This window comes from Abramis brama (genome assembly GCF_963993115.1).
Source record: "Abramis brama genome assembly, chromosome: 16".
NCBI lineage: Eukaryota > Metazoa > Chordata > Actinopteri > Cypriniformes > Leuciscidae > Abramis > Abramis brama.
The window spans coordinates 4,955,115-4,981,616 of record NC_139978.1 but is presented as its reverse complement, the minus strand read 5'-3'; the positions used below and the strand labels follow the sequence as shown (position 1 = coordinate 4,981,616).

The 26,502-nt window shown below is 37.9% G+C and overlaps 1 protein-coding gene across 1 annotated transcript; it reads right to left on the bottom strand.

The window, feature by feature from the left end:
* Positions 1-201: 201 nt before the first annotated feature.
* wdr46 (WD repeat domain 46) lies at positions 202-23,770 on the bottom strand. Its single transcript, XM_084138329.1, has 14 exons — positions 23,673-23,770; positions 22,477-22,623; positions 20,934-21,014; positions 19,246-19,358; positions 17,154-17,241; positions 14,922-14,983; positions 12,898-13,002; positions 11,683-11,833; positions 10,055-10,290; positions 8,640-8,793; positions 3,676-3,826; positions 1,982-2,172; positions 900-1,013; positions 202-517 (listed from the first exon to the last, which is right to left on the bottom strand). Exons 1-14 carry the CDS (start codon positions 23,733-23,735, stop codon positions 401-403), a joined length of 1,773 nt encoding a protein of 590 aa, XP_083994455.1. The 5' UTR covers positions 23,736-23,770; the 3' UTR covers positions 202-400.
* Between the last annotated feature and the right edge of the window lie 2,732 nt (positions 23,771-26,502).

The following is a 26,502-nucleotide window of genomic DNA, read 5'->3' as shown; positions in this document are numbered from 1 at the left end:
ATTGTGTTTTAGACCAGACATGGAGTGCGACCCGAACGCAGATATTTAGCTAATAAAATGATCAGAACAGAATAGCATGAGAACTTTACGTCTGGTCTCTCGCCATCATCTCAGTGAGATCTTATGTTTTTGGCCTACGCATTAAGATGATTTCAGTGTGGACAAGAAACTTTTGCAAAAAGCAAGTGTGTGTGGAAAGCATTTAAAACGAAAACAATTCCTGGGTCTTTAATACATGTGCAATTTCTTACAGATATTCTAGGTATTTTATTAAACTAGCAAATAGCTTTGTTTTGTACACAATCAAGGAACAGTAGAAATGACACCCAGGTTTAGTTATAAAAATGTCTGATCTGCTTTGCATTAGTCCTCGTGTTCCCAGCGGTCGGGGATCGTCGCTCTACTTCCTGAAACGGTCAAGAGTCGTCTTCATTCCCAAGTCTCTCTTCTCCTTGGACTTCTCTTCCAGCTCTTTCTGTCTTTCCATTTTCTCTTGTACAGATTGTCGAATTATATCCTGCAGAATCACACGAGAGAGGAAGTGATGTGAGCAAAGAGCAAAAGAGAAACACTATACTGAGAGAGGATTTGTGGGTAAGTTAGACCTTTAACTGTACAAATCCCTCAAGTCTATGATATTCTGGCCTGTTACGCTCTATATTTTTTACCTGTTGTCAACAAGTCTGCTTGGTTAAAGTTACCTCTCCTCCTTAGCAAACGTGTGTGTCTCAAACGGTGCGAGATTCCAAACACACCAGTCTAATACTTAGGATTAATGATTTTAACAAACCTCAAACATGATCAGTATCAAACACCACTAATACAGACATTGTCAGGTCATGCAAATACATTGAAGACAACAGACAGAGAAACAAAAAGAAAAAGTAAAAAGTAAATACCCTCTGATCCTCATGGGCGACTTTCCTCTTTCTTTTCTCCACAGAACCAGCCGAACTTCTTCCTTTCTTCTTTTTTATGGGCTTAAACTTCTCTTTTGCTAATGGATCAAAGCCCTGAAATAAAGACAAGACAAAGTCTGAACTAATGACATCAAACCGTCTGGTTTCTCGAAAGCTCACGAGACACGAAACACAGAGAGGATCATATGATCGAGTTAGACCAGGAAACATCTCAGACATCATTTGAGCTCTGCACAGAATGCTGTATTTTAAAGCGATATGGAGGAGATTATGAGGAAACTGCTGGTCAACGGCTCTGGCCGAGCTGTGAGATAAACTAAACACTATTGGCTATTTTTTTTGTGCATTTTAAATGGTTGAAGTGTAAAGTATTCTTTAAATTCACTCTAAATTTTATATTTATTTGGAATAAATAATTATTCACAGTATTTTGTAGTGTCCACGATAACAGTATCATGCACGTTTCATTATTGCGATATATATTACTGAATCCTGATACATGTCTAGTCTGAAGTGAGCGTAAACAAGCTGAAAACTGTCATTAATGTTAATTAAACCACAAAGAGAAAATCACTCACTGCTCTTGACTGATTAACTTTTGTAGCTTTAATAAGAATCAATTTATATTTCATTCATACTATGCAGTATTTTTTTTTTTTACATTTGATTATTGCAGTATTTCTTAATACATGTTAAAAAAAATTTTTTGTGAGATCTAATTTGTATCTTTGTACTATTGTTTTTAATTTGCTTCTTATTTTTACGAACCTCTAAAGGGACATGGTGATGAACAAAAAATTAGATGAGAGGAAAAATAAATATTTCAACGTTCTTGCGTTTTGAGTTTCTCGGGGGGAACGCAAAAGCATAGACATAAAACATTTTTTTCTCACATCTCATATTTTTTCCCTTCATGTCCCTCTAGGGGCTCCATATATATATTTTATAACATAAATAAAAACACCTCGTGATATATATCTTTATCGTGAAATGAAATGTTCTGATGTTGTGAAAATATTGGCCCATATGTATTTGTGCTGGGTTACCAGTGCTGAACTTACCAAAGCCTCAACCCGTTCCTTGTGCCTCTGCTCAAAGCTGGCGTGGTCCACTTTACCCAGCTGTCCCGGGTCCAAGCCGATCAGCTCAGGCTGCACCTTCTCCAGCAGGGCCTTGACCTCCCACTCCTGTCTCTGCTTGAAGCTGCGGTACGGGTTTGTGTCCAGGGCATCAAAGTTCGGTTCTCCTGCCCCTGGAGAGACATTCAAGAGCTTGCATTCTCCTTTTTTGAAGTGAAATGTGACCTGTACATTTTTTGTAAAGGGGTGATTGATTATGATTTGACTTTTCTAACTTTAGTTAGTGTGTAATGTTGCTGTTTGAGCATAAACAACATCTGCAAAGTTACAACGCTCAAAGTTCAAAGCAAAGGGAGATATTTTCTTTTAAAGAAATCGCTTTTTAAGGACTACAACAAACGGCTGGTAGAGACTACACCACATTCCTCCCGGGTTAGTGACATCACCAACCCTAGAATTTACATAAACCCCGCCTCGCAACAAAGAGCTATATATGGCTCAGCTGAGAACGAGCTCTTGAAGCTCCGCCCTCTGTGCTGGGAGCAGCAGCTCATTTGCATTTAAAGGGACAAACAAAACAACGTGTTTTTGCTCACCCTCAAAAAAGGAAAATTTTAACATGCTCTAAAAAAATATCTGTGGGGTATTTTGAGCTAAAACTTCACATACACACTCTGGGGACAAAAAAAAGACATATTTTACATATTGTAAAAAGGGGAATTATACCACCCCTTTAGCGGTCGATCGGATCACAAGTAGACGAGGGAAACATTCCCGTTTACACCTGGTGTTTTAATCCGTCTCTTCTGTCCACTTTCAAACACTTCTGTCCTGATTTCTTCGAGGGGAGGGTCTATGGGTGAGTAAATGTTTGGGCTTTTCAGATCTTTCGATCTAATGGATGAAATAAGCTCACGATATTTACATATGAATGCGATCGGAGACTACGGAGAAACACACGGAGAACATCAGCTTCAGTTTCTGCTCTGACAGACGCGAGATCAGCCGAACGCTGTGAGTGTGTGTTAGAAATCAGGAATGGAGAGAGAACATTGAGCTTCGTACATTTTTCATCTTCAAACCAAACTTGAGTCTTCAGCCGACAGAGCTTAAATCCCGCTCTATCGCTCTTCCCATAATGTTCCCGCATTAGACCAGTAGACGGAGAGAAGACGGTCTTTAGAGGCTGTTTGAACACATTCGGTCACATGAGCGTTTACAGTACGAAAGCAATCCGGTCGAAAGTGTTTTCAACTAACTCTGGAAGTGGAGGAAACTGGACGAGCTCAAAGCGTTTTAGACCCGTTTACTCCTGTATTTAGAGCCGTCCACTCGTGATCCGATCGACCAAACACATCTTAATACAGGTGTAAACAGGGCTCAAGTCATGATCTCTGCAATATACTCAAAAAGTATAAATCTTAACACTAAAATAACTCTGTGAAACACTACATTATCTGACTTATCTCCCCAAAACTGCTACTCATTCACATTAAACAATGTCATATTGCTGTGTTTCTCTGGCAGTGCGAACAGGGCTTTACAATGCAGTGTAAGCGTCACTAGGTTTGGGAACAGAGCTCCTCTATCCATCACACATGAAACAGCTGACTATACATGCAGGTATGCAGGAGTGATGTCTCCTTTGAGTGAACTTTGATGTATTTGTGTCTTACCTGGTACAATCATGCTGGTGAAGCCCTGATCATGTCCGATTCCCAGAACATCCTCAAACGGGCAGTACGCAAGCCCACACACCTGCCCTCGAAGGCGGTGAGCCATGTAGGGTTTGGATAAAGTGCTGCTTCCACAAGCGTTCTTATAAACCTGTGGATGCATACAGACAACTCTAAGACCCCGTTCACACTGGCAGTCCAGATCCGATTTGTGAATCCGATTGGAATCTGATTTAAGGTATTGACTGTCCACACAGTGTATCGCAATCCATGCCACTCTTTAGTTTTCCGGAATATCTGCATTGGTCTCAAAACATGTCTCCATTATATTGTTTTCTGGTAGTCTGACAACACAACACAACACAATGTTTACATGCATGTTTCCTGTATAGGAACATCTGACATGTTTACATTTTACATGGTGCAAGAAACTTATATGAACCACACAAAATCTGGTGTGACTGAAATGTATTTCCAGAAATGCAATTTGAGTGGGATTTACTTAATTTATCAAGCGTTTGATTAGGTCTGAGAACTGTGAGTGATTGGTTGTATGTTTTTCTGGTGTCATGTTTTGATGTTATTTTATGTTTCTATGTATTTTAGAGTTATTCACTATTTATGGACAGCACTTTGGTCCATTCTAATGGTTTTGAAAGTGCTTTATAAATAAAAGTTGAGTTAAGTTGATTTCAAACCACATTTGAATGTAGCTCAAAACGGGTTTGTAAAAAAAGAAAATATAAATTATGTGCTTTTTTGCCGTTCACACTTGCTAAATACAAATACGGATATCCACAAAAATCTAAATTCGTCCCGACAGTCTGAACCAAGCTTAATAGCAGCTTTATAATATGAATTCAATTCAAGTTAATTTGTATAGCATATATGTATTTCACAATAGACATTGTTTCAAGCAGCTTTATAGAGAAAGCTTAATTTACAATTGAGAAAGTATTCTAATATTACAATACTGAATTGCTGTGTACCATTCATAACTGCATCTTATGTGTATGCGTAGCGGCATCTTGTTACATGCCGTTTTGTCCTCAAGTAAATCAGAAATAAAGGAATGTCTCCAGGGCTCAACAATAAATTGGTCATTCACTCACTCAAGTAAAAAACTGCTTGTCCGGATTTTTTTTTTTGTGGTGTAAATATAATTTATTCTGAAGCAATATTCTCATCAGTGTTCTATCAGCTTTGACATTTAAATCTGCATGTTTGTGATATTTACCCCAAAGGCATTTTTTACCTTTAAAAAGGGCATTTTCCCCTAATGTTATTAAAGATATGCTTTATCTTTCATTTCAAATTCTTAAATTTGATCAATAAATGTAATTAGTATATTGAGACGCTATAAGGCAGTTACCAATCAAATGAAATAATTGACATAAAAAAAATTACAACTGCGTTAAAGGGGTCATATAATGGTACATGCACTTTTACAAGTTGATTGTACTGAAATGTGTGTTGGCAGTGCCTGTACACAACCATCATAAAATGATAAAAATCCATCCAGTGTTTTTTTTTAAATCTTCTTATACGTTTCCTCCTGTCTCAAATCAAGCTGTTCGATATTGTGACGTCACAATATCGACGCCCCTCCCACGATGGCTGATTGACAGCAGCGTTTCAAACACAGACCCGCCCTCGCGCCCTCGTGAGCGAGCTGTCAATCATAGCACGCGCCAACGCGCGTTCATTGTTGATAGCTGGAGTGCTGAGTAGAATGGCGTCTAACGATTGTGGTGTTCTGTTCTTGGGTGTAATAACGAACACAGCAGTCATATTGATGATGTTTCTAAATCCGTACAGCTGAAGACGCAGTGGCTGAGTTTGTTTTCGAAGGGAATATTCCCCACGATCAACGTCAATGCTGTCATGTTTGCGCGAATCATTTCACCAGACTCGAGACTGCTTTACAAACGAAGGTCAGTATAAAGCTGTTTTTGCTAAGAAGCTGCTCCAGAAAAAAGGATCAGTACCAACTATTCGTGTTCCTGCTGAACCTCCAGAAGAACAAGTGAGTGTAACGTTTTATTGACCTTTATATTAATCTTTATATTAATCTTTGCAAATAGCTTGCACGCTTCACGATGAATGTGGCTATTTTTACACTCAGGGTACATTATGGCATGTTTTCTATGTATGACGTTCTCAATATAATTCATAATCCCACATTTATAATGAACAACGCGTTATGGTTTTTGTATTATTATTTTAAACGGTGTACGCACAGAACAGAGGGGCGGGGTGAGCAAAGCTCATTATCATTTAAAGACACATGCACTGAAACGGCGTGCTGAAAACAGAGCTGTTTTTGACCAGGTAAAATGAGTGTTTTCTTACAATACTAATGAGAATTTTTAATTAAAGTATATTACAAACTTTTAATTTAGACCCTAAAGAATCATATTAGCTTGTACAAAAATGACATTATATGACCCCTTTAAATAATGTTATGAAATTGTTTTAAATATTTTTTTGAATATACAAATAAGAAATGATGAGGAAAAATGATTGGATTTAAACATGAAACTAAACCACCAGCTAATCCGTCTTAATGAGCGAGTCATTGAATCTTTCGCTCAACCGATTCGTTCAAAACGCTGGATCATTAAGTAATGGAGTGAGATGCTGTGAGATGTGCTGTGGTTCTGTTGTGATCTTTGTTTGGATCTATTTTTGCTGCTGAAATATTACAAAAACACTCAATATTACATCTAAAATGTAAGTGACTTAATATTAACTACTAGTTTATTGAACTGTTGTATGAAATCATTGTCACTTTCAATCATGATGGTATTCAGGAAAACAGCGCTCTTGATCGTGTGATGTTGCTTAACTATCATATATTATAAATATATAAACTCCATTTAGAATTTTTAACAGTATGTTAACTGAGTTTTTTGTGTGAGCTGCGCTTGTTTGTTTCCATTTGTCTGCGCGAGCCTCAACAGCATCAGTACATTATTCAATCGCCACTTACACGATGTAATAAAATCAGAATCATTCTCGTGTTTTTGGTGATTCCAATTTTTTTTGTGGATCTCTGAGCTGGTGTGAGTGAGTGGAGGCGGGGCTAATTAGCATATTCATAGAACTGTGTATACTAAATGAGGCAAGGGTGTAGAGTTACATTCAAGCTATTTTAAGGCATGAAGAATATTTTAAGGAAAAAACGTTTCAATATGTAATTTTGTTGATCAAAGTTTTAAAGGTGCCTTGTGTAATGTCCGCCAAAAAATCAATTCATACTCCACATTCCATACCAGATGGGGGCAGTATACCTCCAGAAAGTGAGTTGGTCTACTCTAGAGTAACAACCGAGAAACGGCATAGTCTCTATGCTCCGCCCCTACCTTCACAACCACCCTAGAGCCATAGCCGAAGCCGAGCCAACTCCTAATAGAGGACGTTTTGACTCCAGAGGAACGTTGGTTGATGTCAAGTGATTTTGAAATATGACATCTTCAAGCTACTCCCCTTCACCTTTACCAGTGAATATGTTCATATTTGTTTTGTTCATATTACATTTTTATTGTTAGTTTGAATTACATTAATTTGACAGACAGCATTCGCTGATGTTGACCAAGCTAGCGCCAATGTAACCAGAGCTGCCAACTCTCACGCATTCACCGTGAGACACACGCAATTGACACTTTTCACACGCTCTAAAGCCACACATCAATTTTCTCACGCACAGAAAACATTACATTTTAGCATCAGCTTGGTTAAGACGGGCTCTGGTAGATAACAGGTGAAAACCGGATCGGATCTGTGGGTAGAGCTAACTATCAAATGCTAACAGCTACGGTTAGCCATCGCTAACATTAGCACGTTTATCGAACAGCCTTCGATACATTTCTATGTTATAACTTCCCGAAAAAACTACACAAACATATAAAACAAACTTCTAGCGAAATACTAACAGCATCTTACTTACCAATCCAAAAGAAATGTTGCAAGTTCGGACTCGAACCTCATTTCTTTCAAGTCCATCAGTTGTCTCCAGCGATGGAAAGCAGTGCCAATATTTACTCGGGTTCGGCTCCTTTTCTTATCTGATTTTATTTGTGATTCTGAGCGCGTTTTTTTCCCTGCAGCGGGTGGTTGTGGTGGTGGTAGGGGTCTCTTGCCAAGGGCTACAGCCATTCTTCCGCTCTCTTCCCTGAACTGAAATGTAGTAGTGGGCTGTACTTTCCACACGATTGACATCAGGTTCAAGTACGCCCACAAGCCGTGCGAGTTATTCGTGTATTGCAGTTTGGCTGGTGGTTATGTTGCCCACATACCGCCTCCCATGGCCGAAACTGGTATTATGACACCTGTCGGGCTGTGGCTAGTAATTTAGCATGCTAATTCAGGTTGATATCTCTGCAGCACTATAACTTGTCATTTTTTTAATGACATCATCGCCCTTATTTCTTCTCATTCTTTTGATGCGTGTAGCTCATTTTTTGGATATTTTTAGCTCAATTCTTACACATGGCACCTTTAAGGGATAAAATTACTACAGGGGGACTTTTTTTAAAAGAAATGTAAACAATAAATACCGTTTTGTGGCTCTTTAATGTGTCTGACAGATCGCTGTAGAGCCTCAGTTAAAGCTGCTAGTGAACCTATCATCTCTTCCTTCTAGTTAATTTATAGCATCGAATAAACATGAATGAACATAAGAAGGAATGTTGTTTTAACCGCGGAAAGACGTCAGTACACTCCGTTTCTCAAGTTCAAATCCTCCAACGTTAATCTACTAACTCTCCTGACTGCTTTGACAGACAAAAATAGTGGATGGCGGATTATGATTGGTCAGATCGCCTGTCAATCAAACTCCCTGCGAAGGGTCAATTGCAACTGGATATGCGCTGGTCTGATTTCAGGGATAGGTTATTGTTAAGGGTTGTGTTAGGACCGTGGATGATGATCTTGTGTGTGTATCATGTGTCCATGTACACTACCTGTACAACATCTCCAGTAGCAGCGCTTAGCAGTCCTTTCTGGCTCAGAGACAGGCAAGAGGCTCCAGCCGGGAGAAAACAGGAGTGAAGGGGTTTAAACGCTCGGATGTCATACACCTTCAGCTTCCGGTCCAGACCAGACGTCACCATGTGCCTGCAATAAACAAACATGACATTTTATTGGTATAAATGAAGGGTCTTGTAAGGTATGGTCCAGCGCTGCAACAACTAAATCAGTAATAATTGATGCTATAATTAAAATTGATTGATTTATTAATTGATTCATGTCCTAAATATGAAACGTTTTAAGCTATGATTACAGTGGGATTTTTTTTTTCTTAAAAATTGGCATAACATTCCTATAACTTGCACTTTGAAACCTACTTCAAAGTTTGCGTTCTCAGGCCACCAAAACTTCATATGGATTCAACACACCAAACCAAAACCGGTTTTGTGTAAACTAACAGCCAGAGCGCATTAAAAGTGTCGTGTAAGCTGGACGATGACTTTATTCTAGAGCTGTTGTAAAGCCAAAACAATCTCTGTTAATTTCCTATTATCACTGTAATGCTGCTTTGAAACAATCTATATTGTTAAAAGCACTAAATAAATAAAGCTGACTTGACTATACCCACAGAAAGCACAAGAACTATCGTATTGCCATGGCACAATTTGTTTTTCTTTTGTTTTGTTTTTTTAAAGATGCAACAACCAGATGTGTATAATTTCTTGAATTCAATTCCCCCAGTATAAAGTGATCTGTATAAACCGTACTCTGTTTTTTGTCATACAGATAAGTATAAGTAATGCATCATTCGAAACTGTTAAAGGGATATTTCACCGCTGGAAAGATGAATGTGTGTTTAAATTGGGTCATTTATGTAGTAGAAATGTGAAATAATTTTAGAAGTTGGTGCCTTCTAGACTGAGAAAAGCCAGAAAATGTATTTTTGGCTCATGTGGATTAAAGACAACAACTCCCAGAATGCACTTGTTTCGCTGCCCTACGAGGACACTCCCAAGCCACGCCCACCGGTTACAGAGGGCAGTGTCGGGAGAAATGATACAACTAGGCTACTAGTGACTCGAAACTGAAAAGACGGTGTTGTATGGTGAGATCCCCCTATGGGCGGGTTGAAGACATGCGGGAAGAGCTCCTCCTACTGGCTGGAGTCTCTCGCCTCTGGACAGAAAAGCCTCAGATGAGCTAAATGACGATTTTTGGTCATCTGAGGTTTTTTTCCGGACACACAATACAGAAATTTCTCGTCTCAGGAGGACATGAGGGAGGGAAACACATCACTCGAAAATACTACCGGGTTTCTACTGATAACCGAGACTCAGCGTCAACATACAGATTAGTATAACTCCTTGAGTCAGGCACTGAAGTGAATCCAGTATATAGTGATACTCACATGCCGGTTTTGTCCACGGTTAAGGAACGCACAGCCCCCCGATGGCACAACATCTTCACAAGCGGCTCTCTCTGGTTGGGCGACCACAGACTCACGGTGCCGTTCGGGTGACCCAAGTGAACCACTGCATTATAGGGATTCTGCGCCATCACATCTAGACGCCCCAGTTTAGTGCCGATGGCTGCGACCTCTTTACCAACCGACACATCCAGATACTGCAGAAACCCTGTGGCACTCTGAAAGGTCAAAACATCATTAGTGACATATGGAAAACCTGTAAGGAATACAGCTTGAAATACAAATGGAAAAAATCTCTTTTTCATACACAAAACTTTGATTGTCTGAAACGCCTCCATTGGAGTCTTGAGTTTTCTTCCGGGAACGAACACATCACAATTTTCCTCATTTAAATAATTTAGGGATGCACCATATTGGTATCGACCGATATATGATAATTTATAACGGTATCATTATCGGACCGATATTAAAGCCAATAAATAATGTATTATTTCCTTCAGCTGAGACGCTTCAGATTTGCACTGAAATATGATTTGAATCACTTCAAAAAAGGAAAATACAGTTCAGTGCAACATGTGAAGCACAAGTCTATCATTAAGGCTACATAAAAATATAATGAGAATGTTATAATTGTGTGTTTGGGACTTGGCTTTTAATGGCGAGACTTTTTGTTTTTGTAATCAGACTCTCAAAATGTATATAAAAATTTGGATTTAGATTTATCGGCCAATATATCGGTTATCGGCTTTCAAATATAAAGAATTATCGGTATAAGACAAAATTTTCACATCGGTGCATCCCTGAAATAATTAATACGCAGAATAAAGGGGCGGGGCCTGGTTGAGTGAGTTAGTGTGTTGAAACTGGCAGTTATGGTAAGGGGCGGGACATTCTCGAAGCGCTCGACCAATCACAACACACTGCTCCAGCCGACCAATCAGAGCATAGTGTGCTTTTCAGAAGGAGGGGCTTCATAGAGACAGGAAGTAAACAGAGCGTTACTGACAGACTGGGAAGAGAGGAGCTGCAACAATGGAGAATATGAGGAAAATAATGAATCTGTTTTAGTAGAGCCCAAAAACATATTCAAGACTTTGTAAAAGGGCATAATAGGTCCTCTTTAAAGATCAGAGTGCAATATATGACACCATCTTGTCCTCAAGACTGGATTGTTGTAATGCACTACTAGGTGGTCGTCCTGCATCTTCAATAAACACACTACATTTAGTCCAAAAAAAGCTGCAAGAATTCTTACCAGATCAAGGAAATATGATCATAATTTTATAATCTCTACATTGACTACTTGTTAAATTCCATATGGATTATAAATATTTCTGCGCACTTATAAGGCCCTAAACGGTCTAGCTCATTTGTATTTAATCAATCTTCTATCATGCTCTTCAAGGACACAAAACTCTGGACTTTTCATAGTAAAGAGGATATCAAAGTCTACTTGAAGAGCTTTCTCACATTCGGCTCCTAATCTCTGGAATAGCCTGAATTGAATACGTTGTACATTGACACTTGAACAACTTTTTCATTACTTTTGTGGAAGGTTAACAAAACGTTAAAGAAGTTCAAAGTTTGTCCAAAAGCATCAGCTGACGCACCGCGGTGGCGAGTAGGAAGTGGTAGGGCAGAAACTGCATTTTCAAGACGTCGTTGAACTTCTTCACGCAGTGGAGCTCCACACCTTTAGAGTCATAGATGTAGAGCCATTTCTTCTGTGCCACAGCAAACATGGCCTCCGTATGAAGCCACCTGGAGGTAGAACGAGAGAGACAATTACTCATTGCTAAAAACCCTAAATAAACTGAATCTGGACTGACTTAATTTCAAATGTGTCAGTCCAATACAAAGAACGTCCTCCAGGATCTCTACAAACTCAGCCTGTTCTGCCTCAAGAGACGTCCAGAAAAAAGCTTGAATGCAATCAGGGTTTTTGTTATGCTGCTTTACTTTGGCTGAGGAAACGGATCAGATGGGGTGGGTGAATGAAGCAAAAACATCTCAAATCTGGGATGCACAAAAAATGCATTAAAAAAAAGGGATGCACGATATATCAGCCACCATATCGTTATCGGCCGATATGTGTTCATTTTTAATGTTAACGCATTCGGCAAGATAAGGAAATTTGGCCGATATATTAAAGCCGATAGGCTAAATAATGTTTTATTTCCTTCAGCTGAGACACTTCAGATGTGCACTGTTCAACATGATGTTTTTGAATTGCTTAAATTATAACTGGAATCACTGCAAAAAAAGAAAATACAGTAAAAAAAAAAGTTTTAATTGTCATCAAGATTGCACTGATTAAGACCGCAAAATGACAAATTGGCAAAATGTTATTCTTGTTTTTGAAGATTCAGCATTGCTGGAAAGTGGTATAACCATGACAAAAATATTTAAACTGGTAGAAATATCTTCAGCAATATATATATATATATATATTATAATTTTAACAGTTTTATCACCCAGCCTTCTACCACGTCCCAAAGACTGCAAGCTGCCGACAGGCTGATATGTTAAAGTATATTTATAGATGGAAAGAGACAATTAACTCAAGCCGCCGCACCCAAAACTCCCTCTGATTTTCCAGAGATTACAGAAATGAGGTTCACAAGCAGAAATCAGCTGGACTGAAACTGGCCAGTCAGACGGTGGCACTGCTCTTCATGTACTGAAGACAAGAGTTTGGCAGAGAGTGCTTGCTTAGTGTTAAAAAAAAATGTTTTAGCCAGCCAAGCAAAACAAAATCTAAAAATATATTATTTTCTAAGCTAAGCTTAAAATCAAGAGATGCGTCTTAATGAATGTGCACTTACTTGACGTCATTCACCGTTTCCATGACATTCATCTCACACATCAGGTCTTTGGACTGCCAGTCGATACAGGCCACATGACCTTTCCTTCCACCCAATAGCAGATGCCTGTGGCAGACAAATGTAGTTGGTATGGATAGATGGATATAGATATATATAAATATAGATAGATAGATAGATAGATAGATATTAGGGCTGGGAAAAGATTAATCGAGATTAATCACATCCAAAATAAAAGTTTGTCTCTACGTGATATATGTGTGTGTACTGTGTATAATTATTTTGTATATATAAATACACACTTGCATGTATATATTTAAGAAATATTTGTTATTTATAAATAAAATATTTAAATGTATATATAAAATAAATTATATATAAATATATACAGTATATACATGCAAATATTTCTTAAATATATACATGCATATGTGTGTGTATTTATATATACAACAAAATAATTATACACAGTACACACACATATATCACGTAGAGACAAACTTTTATTTTGGATGCGATTAATCTTTTCCCAGCCCTAATATATATATATATATATATATATATATATATATATATATATATATTCATGGTATATTGAAGTAAATGTCCTGAGATCATAAAGAAAAAGAGCACTTTTTTTCTTCTTAAAAATCTGATTAAATGTTTACTTTAATTAATAAGATTAATTATGGTAGTTAAATGGTAAAATCTTAAGAAAACTGATATTCAAGTGGGGGAAAACAGGGTTGTCTGAAAAAAAAAATTAATGGCAGACTTTTGTCAGTTAATGTGTTTAACCTATTTACAGATTTACACAGAAATGTAATTACTAGGTTCCAAAATGTACGTGTAAATGTGAGTGAGACACGAGAAGAGCATTGCAACAGAAATCTGCTTCTGTTCACACTTTATATGATTACGAGTTTAATCCAAACAATCTCCCAATGAAACAAACAAACTGTCTGAATATTATTAGACAAGGTACAGTGATATGGAAAAAAAACAGGTGCAATAATTTAAATACTGAGGTGTTGACAGTCAAACTCATCCTTTAAGACATTTTTTCCACTTTCATGCATATAAAAATACATATGATAGAATTTTATGATAGAAATGTTTAATGATCGACAGTAATATCCAGTGATGTAAACTACTACAACTGTTTTATATCAAATTTTAAATTTGAATTTTTTAATTGAAAATGGCACAATTTACAAGATTCATGTAATTCATAACTGAAGTGAAAAGACAAGAAACGTTGTGCTTTTTTTACATATTAGACAAACAAATAAGAGTAAATGATTTCTTTTAAATAACCCATCTGGGTTTTTAATTTTATAAACGCATAGAGTAGTTTTTCCCAACATTTATTAATAAACAAGTTTTAACTTGGCATGTTTGAAACATACACTACTGTTCAAAAGTTTGGGGTCAGTAAGATTTTTTAATGTTTTTAAAAGAAGTCTCTTCTGCTCACCAAGGCTGCATTTATTTGATAAAAAAACAATAAAAAAACTGTAATATTGTGAAATATTATGACAATTTAAAATGACTGTTTTCTATTTTAATATATTTTAAACTGTAATTTATTCCTGTGATCAAAGCTGAATTTTCAGCATCATTACTCCAGTCTTCAGTGTCACATAATCCTTCAGAAATCATTCTAATATGATGATTTGATGCTCAAGAAACATTTATGATTATTATCAATGTTGAAAACAGTTGTGGACAATTTTTTTTTCAAAATTCTTTGATGAATAGAAAGTTCAAAAGAACAGCATTTATTTAAAATAGAATATTTTCTAACATTATAAATTTATTTATTTTATTTCTTTCCCCCAAAAATAAAAATAAAATTCTTACTGACCCCAAACTTTTGAACGGTACTGTATATTTCTAAAGGTTTCTCCCTTCCATCATATCAGACATTCTTAATTGTTACTGACCCTTTTAACACAAGTACATCACAAGTAGTGATCCATCAGTTCTGATCTAGAATACATGTGTATTAAACCTTTAGCACATACCGTCCATTTCTGCTGTAGTCAAGCCTGTACGGGCCAAACTGGGAAAGATGCAGGTTGAAGTACTGTGGGGAGAGAACAAGAAACACCTAGTAGAACATATCAAATGTGTAGCTGCTAAAACCCTGTAGGTCTGTAAAATCGGATTAATATTTAAACATGCTTGTTCGCTTTCTAAAATGTCATTTAACAAATGTATAGTAGCAAAGATTAGTTTCTAGGTTTCTAAAGAAGTAAATCCATTTGCTTTGATTCATTTCTCTAGATTATTTCGCAACACTGCTGCATGTGGCTTGATGATCTGAGTTAAATATGGTCCAAAAATATGCACATAAACCAATATATTCCTCACTGGAACATCTAAGCAGAAAAGAGCATTCATTTTCAAGCTTTTATCTGTGAATCCGGGGACGAGGCCGCAGGGACTGATCTGACACACTTATGAAAGGCTTTAGTCTGAGGACACAAACGCAGCGTAACAGACTCTTCCTTCAAAACACCTTATTGCAAACTTTGACCAGTGATGCTAATGCTAATATTAATCTCAACCTCCATCTGTGAAATTCATTACCACCTTTTATACATTAAACATGTTAAATTTAGTGTGAAATTACCAGATTGACTTTTCTGGTAAACACACTATATTATGCTGTTCACACAAGCAATGACATTCAGTCTTTTTACCATTAAGAGACCATTTACACATCAGCACCGAAATACCGGTAAACCTCGGTAATGACCCTTAAATGCTTCACTGTTGTCTTCATTTCAGACGCTTTCTGTCCAATTTGACCTTTTTTTGCTTTTGAGTGATAGGCGTAAAGGGTCTGATCACCCAGAATGCACTTTTGCTCTTAAAAACACGAGACGTCACACAATAGTATCCAACAGCAGAGCCGCAGTGATGATGAATCTCGGCCAACGTCCATCAAGCGCAAGTTTACATGTAAAACTATTCAAAACTATGGCTGGGACGATACACCTATCTCCCGATTTGACGCTATCACGATACTTGGGTGCCAATACGCATTTAGATTTTTAAGAATTGCGATTCTACAAGTATTGCGATTCGATATTTCGATATTCGATTTTTTTAACACTAGACCATGGGGAAAAGCTAAATCATACACTTATACAGACTGTACATGATGTGTAAGATGAGTCATATTTACAAAAGCGATTCATCACATCTTATTTTTAAGTTTTATTCAGAAGCATCATACAGCACTACATACTCTTTAATAAATGATTCAATAACAAATACATTTTTTTACAGTCACTTGTCGCCACCTACTGGCGAAACAATGTAATCGATAAATGCGTTATTCTAAGCGCCAAGTTTCTATCAAAAACTGATTTACTATATTTTGATGATCGCTACTGTGGACATCAGTTTTATATTTGACCTTTAAACTTTTATCCAAGTACTTCTATGATCATTTGAACTATTGCATCACAGAAATAATGATACTATGAGGTTGAAAAGACTGTTTGTGAAGCTGTTTCATGACGACTCTCTCCGGGTCAGCGCCAACACAGCTTTGAATGTTGCGATATTATTTTATCAAAGGTTTAATAGACAGACGAATCGGAAAATCGCGTGTGTGTTTGAATCGAGATCACAGTCTTTTAAAGATTAATCGCGCAGCTCTACTGTATTATATACATATATATGAGTAGTGCAGGGGCTTTTCAATGCATTCAGTCTCACGTCTCTTCCTTCATAGGTATATTACGTCACTAAACACTCATAGATGACGACACATTTCATCCTCTGTTGGAACGAAAGTGGCTAACTTCTGTCAAACTCGTCCTCGTTTATAAGCAAGGACAAAAATAAAGCAATTGAATTTGAATTAATATCGATTCTAGAATAAAAGAAAAAAAGATAATTGTGATAGTTAGGTGAAATGAGGAGTAATCGCATCATCTCCTTCTGAGCTTTGTGATTGGCCCAGAGTAGACTTCTGACATCAGCATGTCCTGACCTCATACTGGTAATCTTATTTGTTAACACATAGCATCATACTGGTAATGTTACAACTATTAACACTGGATAATCACCAGAACTGGTATTTTTGAGTTTTGATTTTTAAGTCCGGTTCACACACAATCTCTAAACGCTATTTTACCAGTAAAGACTGTGTGTGTGTGAAGGGGGGCGTCAACAAACTCTACTGTTTATTATTGGTCTCGCTGCAGTTTCTAGTGTTCAAACGTGCTGAAATAGTTCACCTTTGATCCAGAAGTGATGTCAACAGCATCTGCGATGTCATCTTGAGAGATTGTACTTGTGTCTTCACCCTCGTCTCCTTCCAGGAAGCTGAAGACAAGCAGACAGACATGAGCTCTATGTGTGTGTACATTTATGAATATATGAAGAATACACACAAACAGTAGTTAAACCAAATGTCCAAGCTAATCTTTTCTATCCAAGAGCAGGCACTGCCATTTGTAACTTGAATGTGTGAGGCTTCTGGGGGAAATGACAGAAAGCAGGGTCAACTTGACATCACATAAATCCCAAACTCTTGGTTGATTAACCCAAATCTTTCTTCATCATGGTTATTGGTTCCAGCATGCCATAATACAGTATTGTTGTTTAATGGCGATTTACATTTGCATATCGCCACCTACTGGCCAATAATCTTAAAGTCTCCCTGTAGTCAATAATTATATCCCTTAAAACCCTTAAAATAGCTTGAATGTAACTCGACACCCTTGCGTCATTTAGTATACATGGTTCTATGAATATGCAAATTAGCCCCGCCTCCACTCCACATGACTTTACACATGGTTTGTCTTAAAGGTCCCGTATTATGCCCCTTTTCACAAGATGTAAAATAAGTCTCTGATGTCCCCAGAGTGTGTATGTGAAGTTTCAGCTCAAAATACCCCACAGATAATTTTTTACAGCATGTTTAAATTGTCATTTTTTGGGGCTCAGAAAAACGCGCTGTTTTAGTGTGTGCCCTTTAAATGCAAATAAGCTGCTGCTGGACGACCCAGGGGGCGGAGCTTCACGAGCTCGCGCTCAGTCTCTCAGGACAATCTCATCTCACGGAATGATGATAATATCAGAAACTCTCATAACGTGTTCATTTCGAGTCGGACAATAATGCCTACAGAGTCAGAGTGCTGTATAGAGATGGAACAGGTATAGTTTAGTAGTTTAATTATGGTTATTATAACGTATTTGTCATCTACTTGTATGTATCCATTAGTTATTAATAGCCTACAAGTCTGCTGTTTCGGACCAGGTCCGAATGATGATCAAACATATACTGATGAGTTTAATAAAGTTTAGATGAAGCGTCAGTTTTACTTCATCACCGTAAGAGCTGAGTAAACACAGTAAGTTATAAGAAGTGCGCAAGTACGTAAACGAATTTCGGTAGAGTTGAGGGAGCATTCCTGTGGGCGGAGGTTAGTCAAAAAACGGTTCTAGTGACGTCATTAAAGAAGGAAGTAGAGGGATGTAGTCCAAACGGGCCGTTCGATGTAGGCGACTTCTGTTAAATAAAATATCTCGCATGGCATTGAACTTTGAGCTTTATAATTTTACAGATATTATTTATGCTCTAACAGCAACATTACACCCTAACTAAAGTTTGAAACATGGGATCACGAAGAATGGGACCTTTAAAGCATATTAAAACACCACATAGACACATAAACAACATTAAAAGCTGGATTTTCACCACAGGGGGACTTTATAAAGTTTTTAAAAAAATTGAAAAAGATTATATAATTAGTTTGATGCTAAATATATAAATTAAAGTAGAGCTGCACGATTTTGGATTAATTGAGATTAACGAATTTCTTTGTTTCAAACACAGATCACGATTCTGAACAGACAACCAAACAAAATAACACGTAATGTACTACAAGTATTTTTAAAAATCAGTTTGAATGAATGATTCAATGACTCATAAATACTTCACTTGTTTCATTACTGGATGAATCCGCATTTCTGAACGAATTTCTTGAATGATTCAATGACAAATACATTTTTAGTCACTTGTCGCCACCTACTGGTGTAATGATGTAATCGACACAATCGTAATCTGAAGCGCTAAGTTTCTTTCAAAAGGTGATTTGCTCTATTTTGATTGCGTGTTTATATCCAAACAATAAACTTTTATCTCAGTACGTCCGTGATAATTTGAATATTTGTAACGGAAATAACGATACTGTGTGTGTGGTTGAAAGGACTGTATTTTTAATAGACAAGGCTGAATCGTTGTCATTTAGGAATGAGATCATGTGGGTGTTTGTCATAGTGTCATTCTTCTTTTCATCTGGCACAATATGTGAACTACATTACCCAGCATCCTCTGGAAGTAGGAGGTCGTATCGTGCGGCCTGTTTTTGAGCGAGTTCAGACACGGACTCCGAGAACACAATGGCCTCTTTCAGCTTTCTCCCGGCTCCTGCGGGCTGACACATCACAGAGAGAAAGAGCGTGAACACCCGAAACACAGCCCTTATTAGGGATGCATCTCTATGAACATTTTGGCCGATACGATAACTCTTTATATTTAAAAGCCGATACCCGATATATTGGACGATACAATTAAATCCCAATTTTGGATTACAAAAACAAAAGTCTCATCATTAAAAGCCATGTCCCAAACACACAATTATAATGTTATTATAATTTTATGCAGCCGATATGACAGACTTGCACTGCACATGTTGCACTGAACTGTATTTTCCTTTTTTGAAGTGATTTCAATCATATTTCAAGCAATTCAAAACCATCATGTTGAACAGTGTGCATCTGAAGAGTCTCAACTGAAGGAAATAATACATTATTTATCGTATGTGTATATGTAGCTCTGTCTGCTCGCTGTCATCACATGCACCGCTGGAAAGCTCTCTCTCTCCTGTACAATGCTGTCGGATCCAAATATGCTCATTTTCTTTTTATCAGCAACCAATCATGAAAGTAAAAGGGCTGAATGTGCAATCTCATTGGCTGATGATAAATCTTTAAAGCCCGTTTTCTCAAAATGACTTTTCTCTCGGAAATCTCCACTTCAGTAGCACCTATACACACCAAACTTTCCAGTCTTGTACCTAGTTATATTATGAAGACATTTACAAAGGGATTTGTAAATATATTATTCCTAGCCTGATTTATATAACATTTTATTCCAAAAAACATGGTGAATTTTTTTTTAAGGTTATTAACAGTATTTTAGAGGATAACAAAAGTAGATATCCATAAATCCCTCTGTAATTTTTTCCCCCATCTAATATGTGAACACAATGAAAAAATAATTTTTAACCTGGCTTTATCCAATACTCAGATTTCGTTTTTAAATATATGCAAATTAGCGCATATTTAATTAGATATTGCCTAATTTGCATATTTAAACATTAAATTACAGAAAACTTGTAATACATTTTTTTCTCATCTTAATATAGGTAATCAACTGGGAAAGTTTCATGGTGATATCTGCTAGTTAAACATTTTTACCCTATTCACCTGTAGTGTCTCGCCTTAAGACTGCAATCCTAAACAGCGAATCTAATCCCCATACAAGCAATGGCGTATGCAAGTTTGGTGAATGAAACGCTGATGTGACAGAACAAACTGAAAGACTAGAAACAGTGGTGTATAATTTACTGTGAGAATCAGTAAAAGGACATTCCCAGAAGTCCATGCGTGATCTCATGTGATTTTATTGACTTTTACATCTTTGTCATCAGTATGTACATTAGGGTGTTCACATGGTTATCAGTATATTATGAGGTAAATATCTTATTTCTGTGGTATTGAAATGTATGAAATTTCACTGGGATCTATCATTTTGGTATTGTAAAAATATTATTTCCAGCAACAGCAAAAAAACTCAATTCTCATAAAGTGATATAAAATTTGGATCATATTTCCCACCCCTAACAGCAACTTGCATCCATTTCTATATGCCGAATAGACTCAAAACAATAAGTGTTAAAATATACAGGAACGCACTTGGACAAGTATAAGTATAAATCGGGACTCACCGCTTTGTGTTTCTCTCCTCTCCGAAACTTCTGGAGCCGTTCTGTTGGTATCGGAGCCTGACCGGGAAAAGGGTCCTCTTTCTAAATACACAATATGATCCGATGAGAAGGGCTGCTGAAATATTGACTTTTTGACTGTTCAAATTAGGACATAACTGAAGCAAAAACGTCTAGGTGCAGGAAGCCAAAGGGGCAGTTAAAACAATTAAGGGTGTGATTAAGTTGTGCGTTGGCGATTGTTAAATCACTTAAAGGGATACTTCACCTCTGGAAAGATGAATGTGTATTTAAATTGGGTCATTTATGTAGAAGGAATGTGAAATTATTTTTGAATTTGGAGCTTTCTAGACTGAGAAAAGCCAGAAAATGTATTTTTGGCTTATGTGGATGAAAGACAACAACTCCCAGAATGCACTTGCTTCGCTGCCCTAGGAGGCCACTCCCAAGCCACGCCTACCGGTAAGAGAGGCAGTTTAAAAAAACAAGGATAGGCTACTAGTGAGTCTCTGTGACGACTCGAGTCTGCCCGGGATTTCGAGATCGCCCAAAATGTCCAGGATTCGGCTTTTGCGTCGGTTCTACAGTCGCCATTCATCATGTTTACTGTGGCGAGCAGGACGAGGCTGAGGGCCGCGGGAGAACGGCGCGAGACCGGTGGCGTCATTACTGATGAGCGACGGAGGAGCGGGAATTTTCTTAGCAATGTTAAAACGCACATCAACCGATCACTTGTTTAGCGTTCATGTAAACACTACATTCAGATTCACCAATCGGAATGAATTCCGTTAGATTGAAACAAAAGGTGTGCATGTAAACAATGAATGGCGACTGCAGAAAGCAAAAGCCGAATCCTGGACATTATGGACGATCTCGACGGCCGGACATGTCCGGGAAAAAGAGGATGGTAACCCCTACTAACTTAACTCAGCTTTCTCCACAGAACAAGAGCCTGCTAGCTTAGCTTCCAAAGAAAGACGGCTGACACTGTATACATTCTGTGAGTGAGATCCCTCCCTCTATGGGCGGGTTGAACACATGCGGGACAGCCCCTCCTACTGGCTGTAATCTCTCGCCTCTGGCCAAAAAATCCTCCGATGACGCAAAATGACGATTTTTGTGTCATCGGAGGATTTTTTCCAGACAAAAAATACATAAATCTCTCGTCTCAGGGGGATATGAGGGAGGGAAGCACGGTCATTCGAAAATACTACAGGTTTTCTACTGATACAAAGCTTAATGCTAAATCCTAAAGTATCCCTTTAATCGTGATTATTTGGGAACCACAATAATGGTGCAAAATAAGCAAATTTCATTCTTAAATCAGTTGTTCTCAAATGTTTTGACATGATATCGATGTCAAAATTGTGGCCAGTGAGAATGCTGATTGGCTAGTAACTTTGGAAAACCACTAGTCACAGCGACTGCTGAACAAAACAGCTCATGTCCAGCCGTGAGAAGAAGCATTGATCTGATTAGCATACTAGCACATTCATACACAGCATACTAGTAAAGTAAGTCACTGAATGGAAAGACAAACTCTTACCACTGGTTGGTCACTTTCACCTTTCTTCCTTTTTAATGACCGTTCTTTTACTGTCGCTTCACTCTGGTTCTGCACATCTTTACTCGGTTCTTCCTCGGGTTTCTTCTGGTCTGTGTTTTTTGTTTCCTCCCAATAGCGTTTTGAAAGCTGAGCGAGGAAAAGACAAACACATTCATAAATGTTTTCTTTATTTTACGTTTTCAATCAGGAACAAATGTCTTCCATGGGAAATAAATGCAGATGACCATGACAACAATTGTCCCTGAATGGTAAACAACATTCACCTTGGTGGGTAAATAAATAAGACTGTCCATGATAACATTTGGCAACCTTTTATTTTTCAGTGTCCTTGTTACACATTACATGTAATATCTATAAATTATGCATAATAATTACTTGCAACTAAACCGAACCCTATTGTAAGTAAATGAATTATTATTACACACTGTAACCAGACACCTTAAAATAAAGTGTGACCAAAAAATCTAAAAGTTCTTAGAAATACAGAAAGTAATGAATGCAAATGTTTTGGTGGCTTTTGGTTCAGTGGATTAAAGGTTTCCAAATATTAATAAGCAGTGAAAATGTTTTAAGATTTTTTTTTCAGGGAAATAATGATGAGATTATTTCAAACTTCTTAAGATTCTGTTTTCAAGAACTTCAAGAACTCAATACGGATTTTTTCTTAATGAATATTAATTCAAAACATGCTCATTACAGAAGAGGTATATTGAAATAATATGTCAATAATACAGTATGTTTTCAAGAACTTCATTACTCAATAAGGATTTTTTTTTTTCTTAATGAATATTAATTCAAAACATGCTCATTACAGAAGAGGTGTATTGAAATATTATGAAAATAATAGTTAATATGCTATTTTTTCAGTACTTTGGTATATCAGAGTACCTTGATATCACCACAACACATGATACCAATCAACCACACTGTACACTTTTCAAACGATAGATTTTACTCTTATATTCTATCAAAAAGCTCAAGAAGAAATTACGAGTATAATATTATAAAGCCGTGAAAGTCAAGAAGCGATGTATTTTTGCGATGATGACAACATCTTACCTTTACTTTGACTATCCTATAAAAAATAAAAAAAAGTAGACTATGTCTATAGACTTCTCACATCTTAGTGAAAAGCGAGTGCTGTTGTAGCCAGAGCAAGGATTGATCATGTTTACCTTTTGCTTGCTCTTTTTCTCCACGTGTGTGCTGGACGAATCCTCCGGCGTTGGCGCCGCCATGTTTGTTTTAGGACTACAGGAGCAAAACTCTTCTTCTAGCGCCTATTAGCGATCATCAAACCACCTAGAGGTGAATTACCGCCCCCTGCCGAACTGGAGGTCCTGCTGCTGCTTCTTGTCTCTGTTGTCTTGTAACCCCGAGGGCCGGTTTCACAAAGATAGACTTTGACTATGGCTTAGATATAGTGGATAGTCAGACTTCAGATAGACATCTAAATCAGACCGTTGCACAAAGCACTTAAGACTATCTTAAGTAGGACTACACTGCAATGCATTCTGGGTAAATTAAGACACTTTTCAAAACAAAAAAACATGGCGGATCGAGTAAGCGCATTCAACCGCTCAGTGCAGTTTACCCCAGCGGAAAATATGTATTTGTTGGAGGAGTATAACAGTTACAAGGACATTTTACTTGGGAAATTTAGCAGAGAATGTAGTAACAAGAAGAAATGTTTAAATTATGAGCCATTTCCCCTTTTCTTTCGGCTGTTTGTAATGTAACTGATTGTTACTGCTACTTGCCAAGGTAACAGAATCTTAGACCTAAGTTAGCCTGGGGGTAAGGTGTCTAATTTCTTTGGTCTAAATTAAGTCAGTCTTTATTTTTGTGAAACAGTCTAACTTGCATTAGACTAGTCTATTATAGACTCGTCTAACACTATAGACCAGTCTAAAATAGCTTTGTGAAACCGGCCCATCATGTCTTCTATTATGAAAGCATATGGGTAGCAATATTCAATTAGAAATGTAATATGTAAAATGACAATGCATTTCTGTATTTAAATGTACATTTTCCATAAAGGAATTAAATAAGTTCTAAAGGGGAATTAAGGGAATTTATATAATCGAGCGCTTATAATAAACAGAACGATATTGTCCGCTGGTGTGGAAACGAATACAGTAATATCTTTATCTTTATAGTAGTGTGAACTGATCTTTAAGGCCCACTGAAGTGCCTTTAAACGCGCAGCATCATTCAGTGTGTTGACGTTAATTTCCACTGAAACAGGAAGACAGGGCGGGGCATATCGAACAGCTCCTCCCCTTTTCTTAGAAATAGCCAATAGCGTTTATTAGTTTTATATCACAGCTCAGCCAGAGCCGCTGACCAGCAGTTACCTCATAATCTCCTCCATATCACCAGAGAATGTCTAATAAGGCGAGAAGTTTCACTCTCAGTACACTTCCGGCTTCTGAACTGGTTGCAGTTCCACTCTGGCTCCACATGAGGGCGCTCACAGGACGAGTGCAGAATGAATGGAGGTCTATGGCGCTATACCCCTCAAAATCCACTTTTCTCAGGATATAATTTTTTGTCTAGTAATTTGAATGTTGTATTCGAAAGGAGATGCAAAGAAATTACACATTTCTGGGTGTTAGATTTTTTAGAGTCACTTATTTGCTTTAAAAAGTCTTTTAAAATGTCAATGACGTCATACACATCATACGACCAGAGATACTGCTTTACGGCAATCCTTCAGTCACTCTGGTGCTTTCGCGCTCTGCACTTTCTTTTCACTCGAGGCATCGACACACAGCTGACACAGGTAAACACACAACACAGCTGACACAGGCAAACACACAACACAGCTGACACAGGCAAACACACGTGCTAGAAGAGCTTTTGTTTTGTTTGTTTCTGGTCCCGCTTCGGATGCCACGATGCCATCAAGCTGTATCTCTGTTCGTAATCAGTCCTTCACTGACCAATCAGCGTTCATTAGCAGAATGCTAGCGTGTTATGGGCAACAACAACCTGTAAGAAATCGAAAGGACATAAGTACTCGTTCATTCGACTTTCGACCTATATCCCATGTTGAACTTGCAAAACCTACAATCAAATCTGAGATTTCTCAACGGCAATCGGGTGAAAGAGACACATTTAGCCGTCTAGCCCCATAGACTCCCATTCAGTCTGCACTCGCCCGCGATCACCTCCAGTGGAACTCTAATGGAACTGCAACCAAGATCGATACAATGGGGCTAATAGGAAGTGCCAAGGCTCTCCGTAGACGGGCTCTGGTTTCACCACCACTCAAAACCAAAATAAATAGTGTTCCAACCAATCACCGACAGGGGGTGGGTGTTGTGAGGTAAAACCTCACAACACCCACCCCTGTCGGTGATTGGTTGGAACACTATTTATTTTGGTTTTGAGTGGTTGGTGAAACCAACTGTTTTTGTGTGCAGATCTCAGAGCCTATAGGCTGCCTACAGAGACGCGTTTTTTTGACGGCATGCTTATGAGGCGGGCAGCTAGCGGATCGTTAGGAAAGATTAGATGAATGTGATCATTTATGTTTGGGCCTTTTTTGGGCCTGAAATCGCTGATACAACCTTTAAAACTAAAAAGTCGTCGCAGGCCCTGTCCCAAATGCACACTTCATATGCACTTTCGGTCTAGTGGACTTACAATGGCTGCTGCGTGCGTGTGTCCTTGAAGTCCATGAGATCGTATGTGTCCCATTTGTCATTTAAGGTTTTTAGAAGGATGCCCGCGAGCGTCCCCTTTCGATATGTGCCCTTGATGCGCACTTTTGACGACAGTCAGAGCGGCGTTACGTCACGAAAGTGCAGACTCGTAGGAAGACCGTGAGTGCTTAGGGTGCCATTTGGGACAGGGCCAATATCAAATATTGGTGGGGTCCATTTGGCCATTTCTAGTGATGTCTATATGATGGTTACGGCCCTGTGCTGAGGAGATCTTTGTAAGGCTGATTTCACACGGCTCTCTCTCATACAGCAATCTCTGAATGCTTGCAACTTG

Excerpts from the sequence above, each read along its gene's own strand:
- wdr46 (XM_084138329.1), bottom strand. The coding sequence starts at position 23,735 with ATGGCGGCGCCAACGCCGGAGGATTCGTCCAGCACACACGTGGAGAAA. Across the intron at positions 19,359-20,933 it reads GAGGAGAGAAACACAAAGCG|CCCGCAGGAGCCGGGAGAAA; the intron begins GTGAGTCCCGAT and ends GTGATGTGTCAG. Across the intron at positions 14,984-17,153 it reads ACATCACTTCTGGATCAAAG|TACTTCAACCTGCATCTTTC; the intron begins GTGAACTATTTC and ends CTCTCCCCACAG.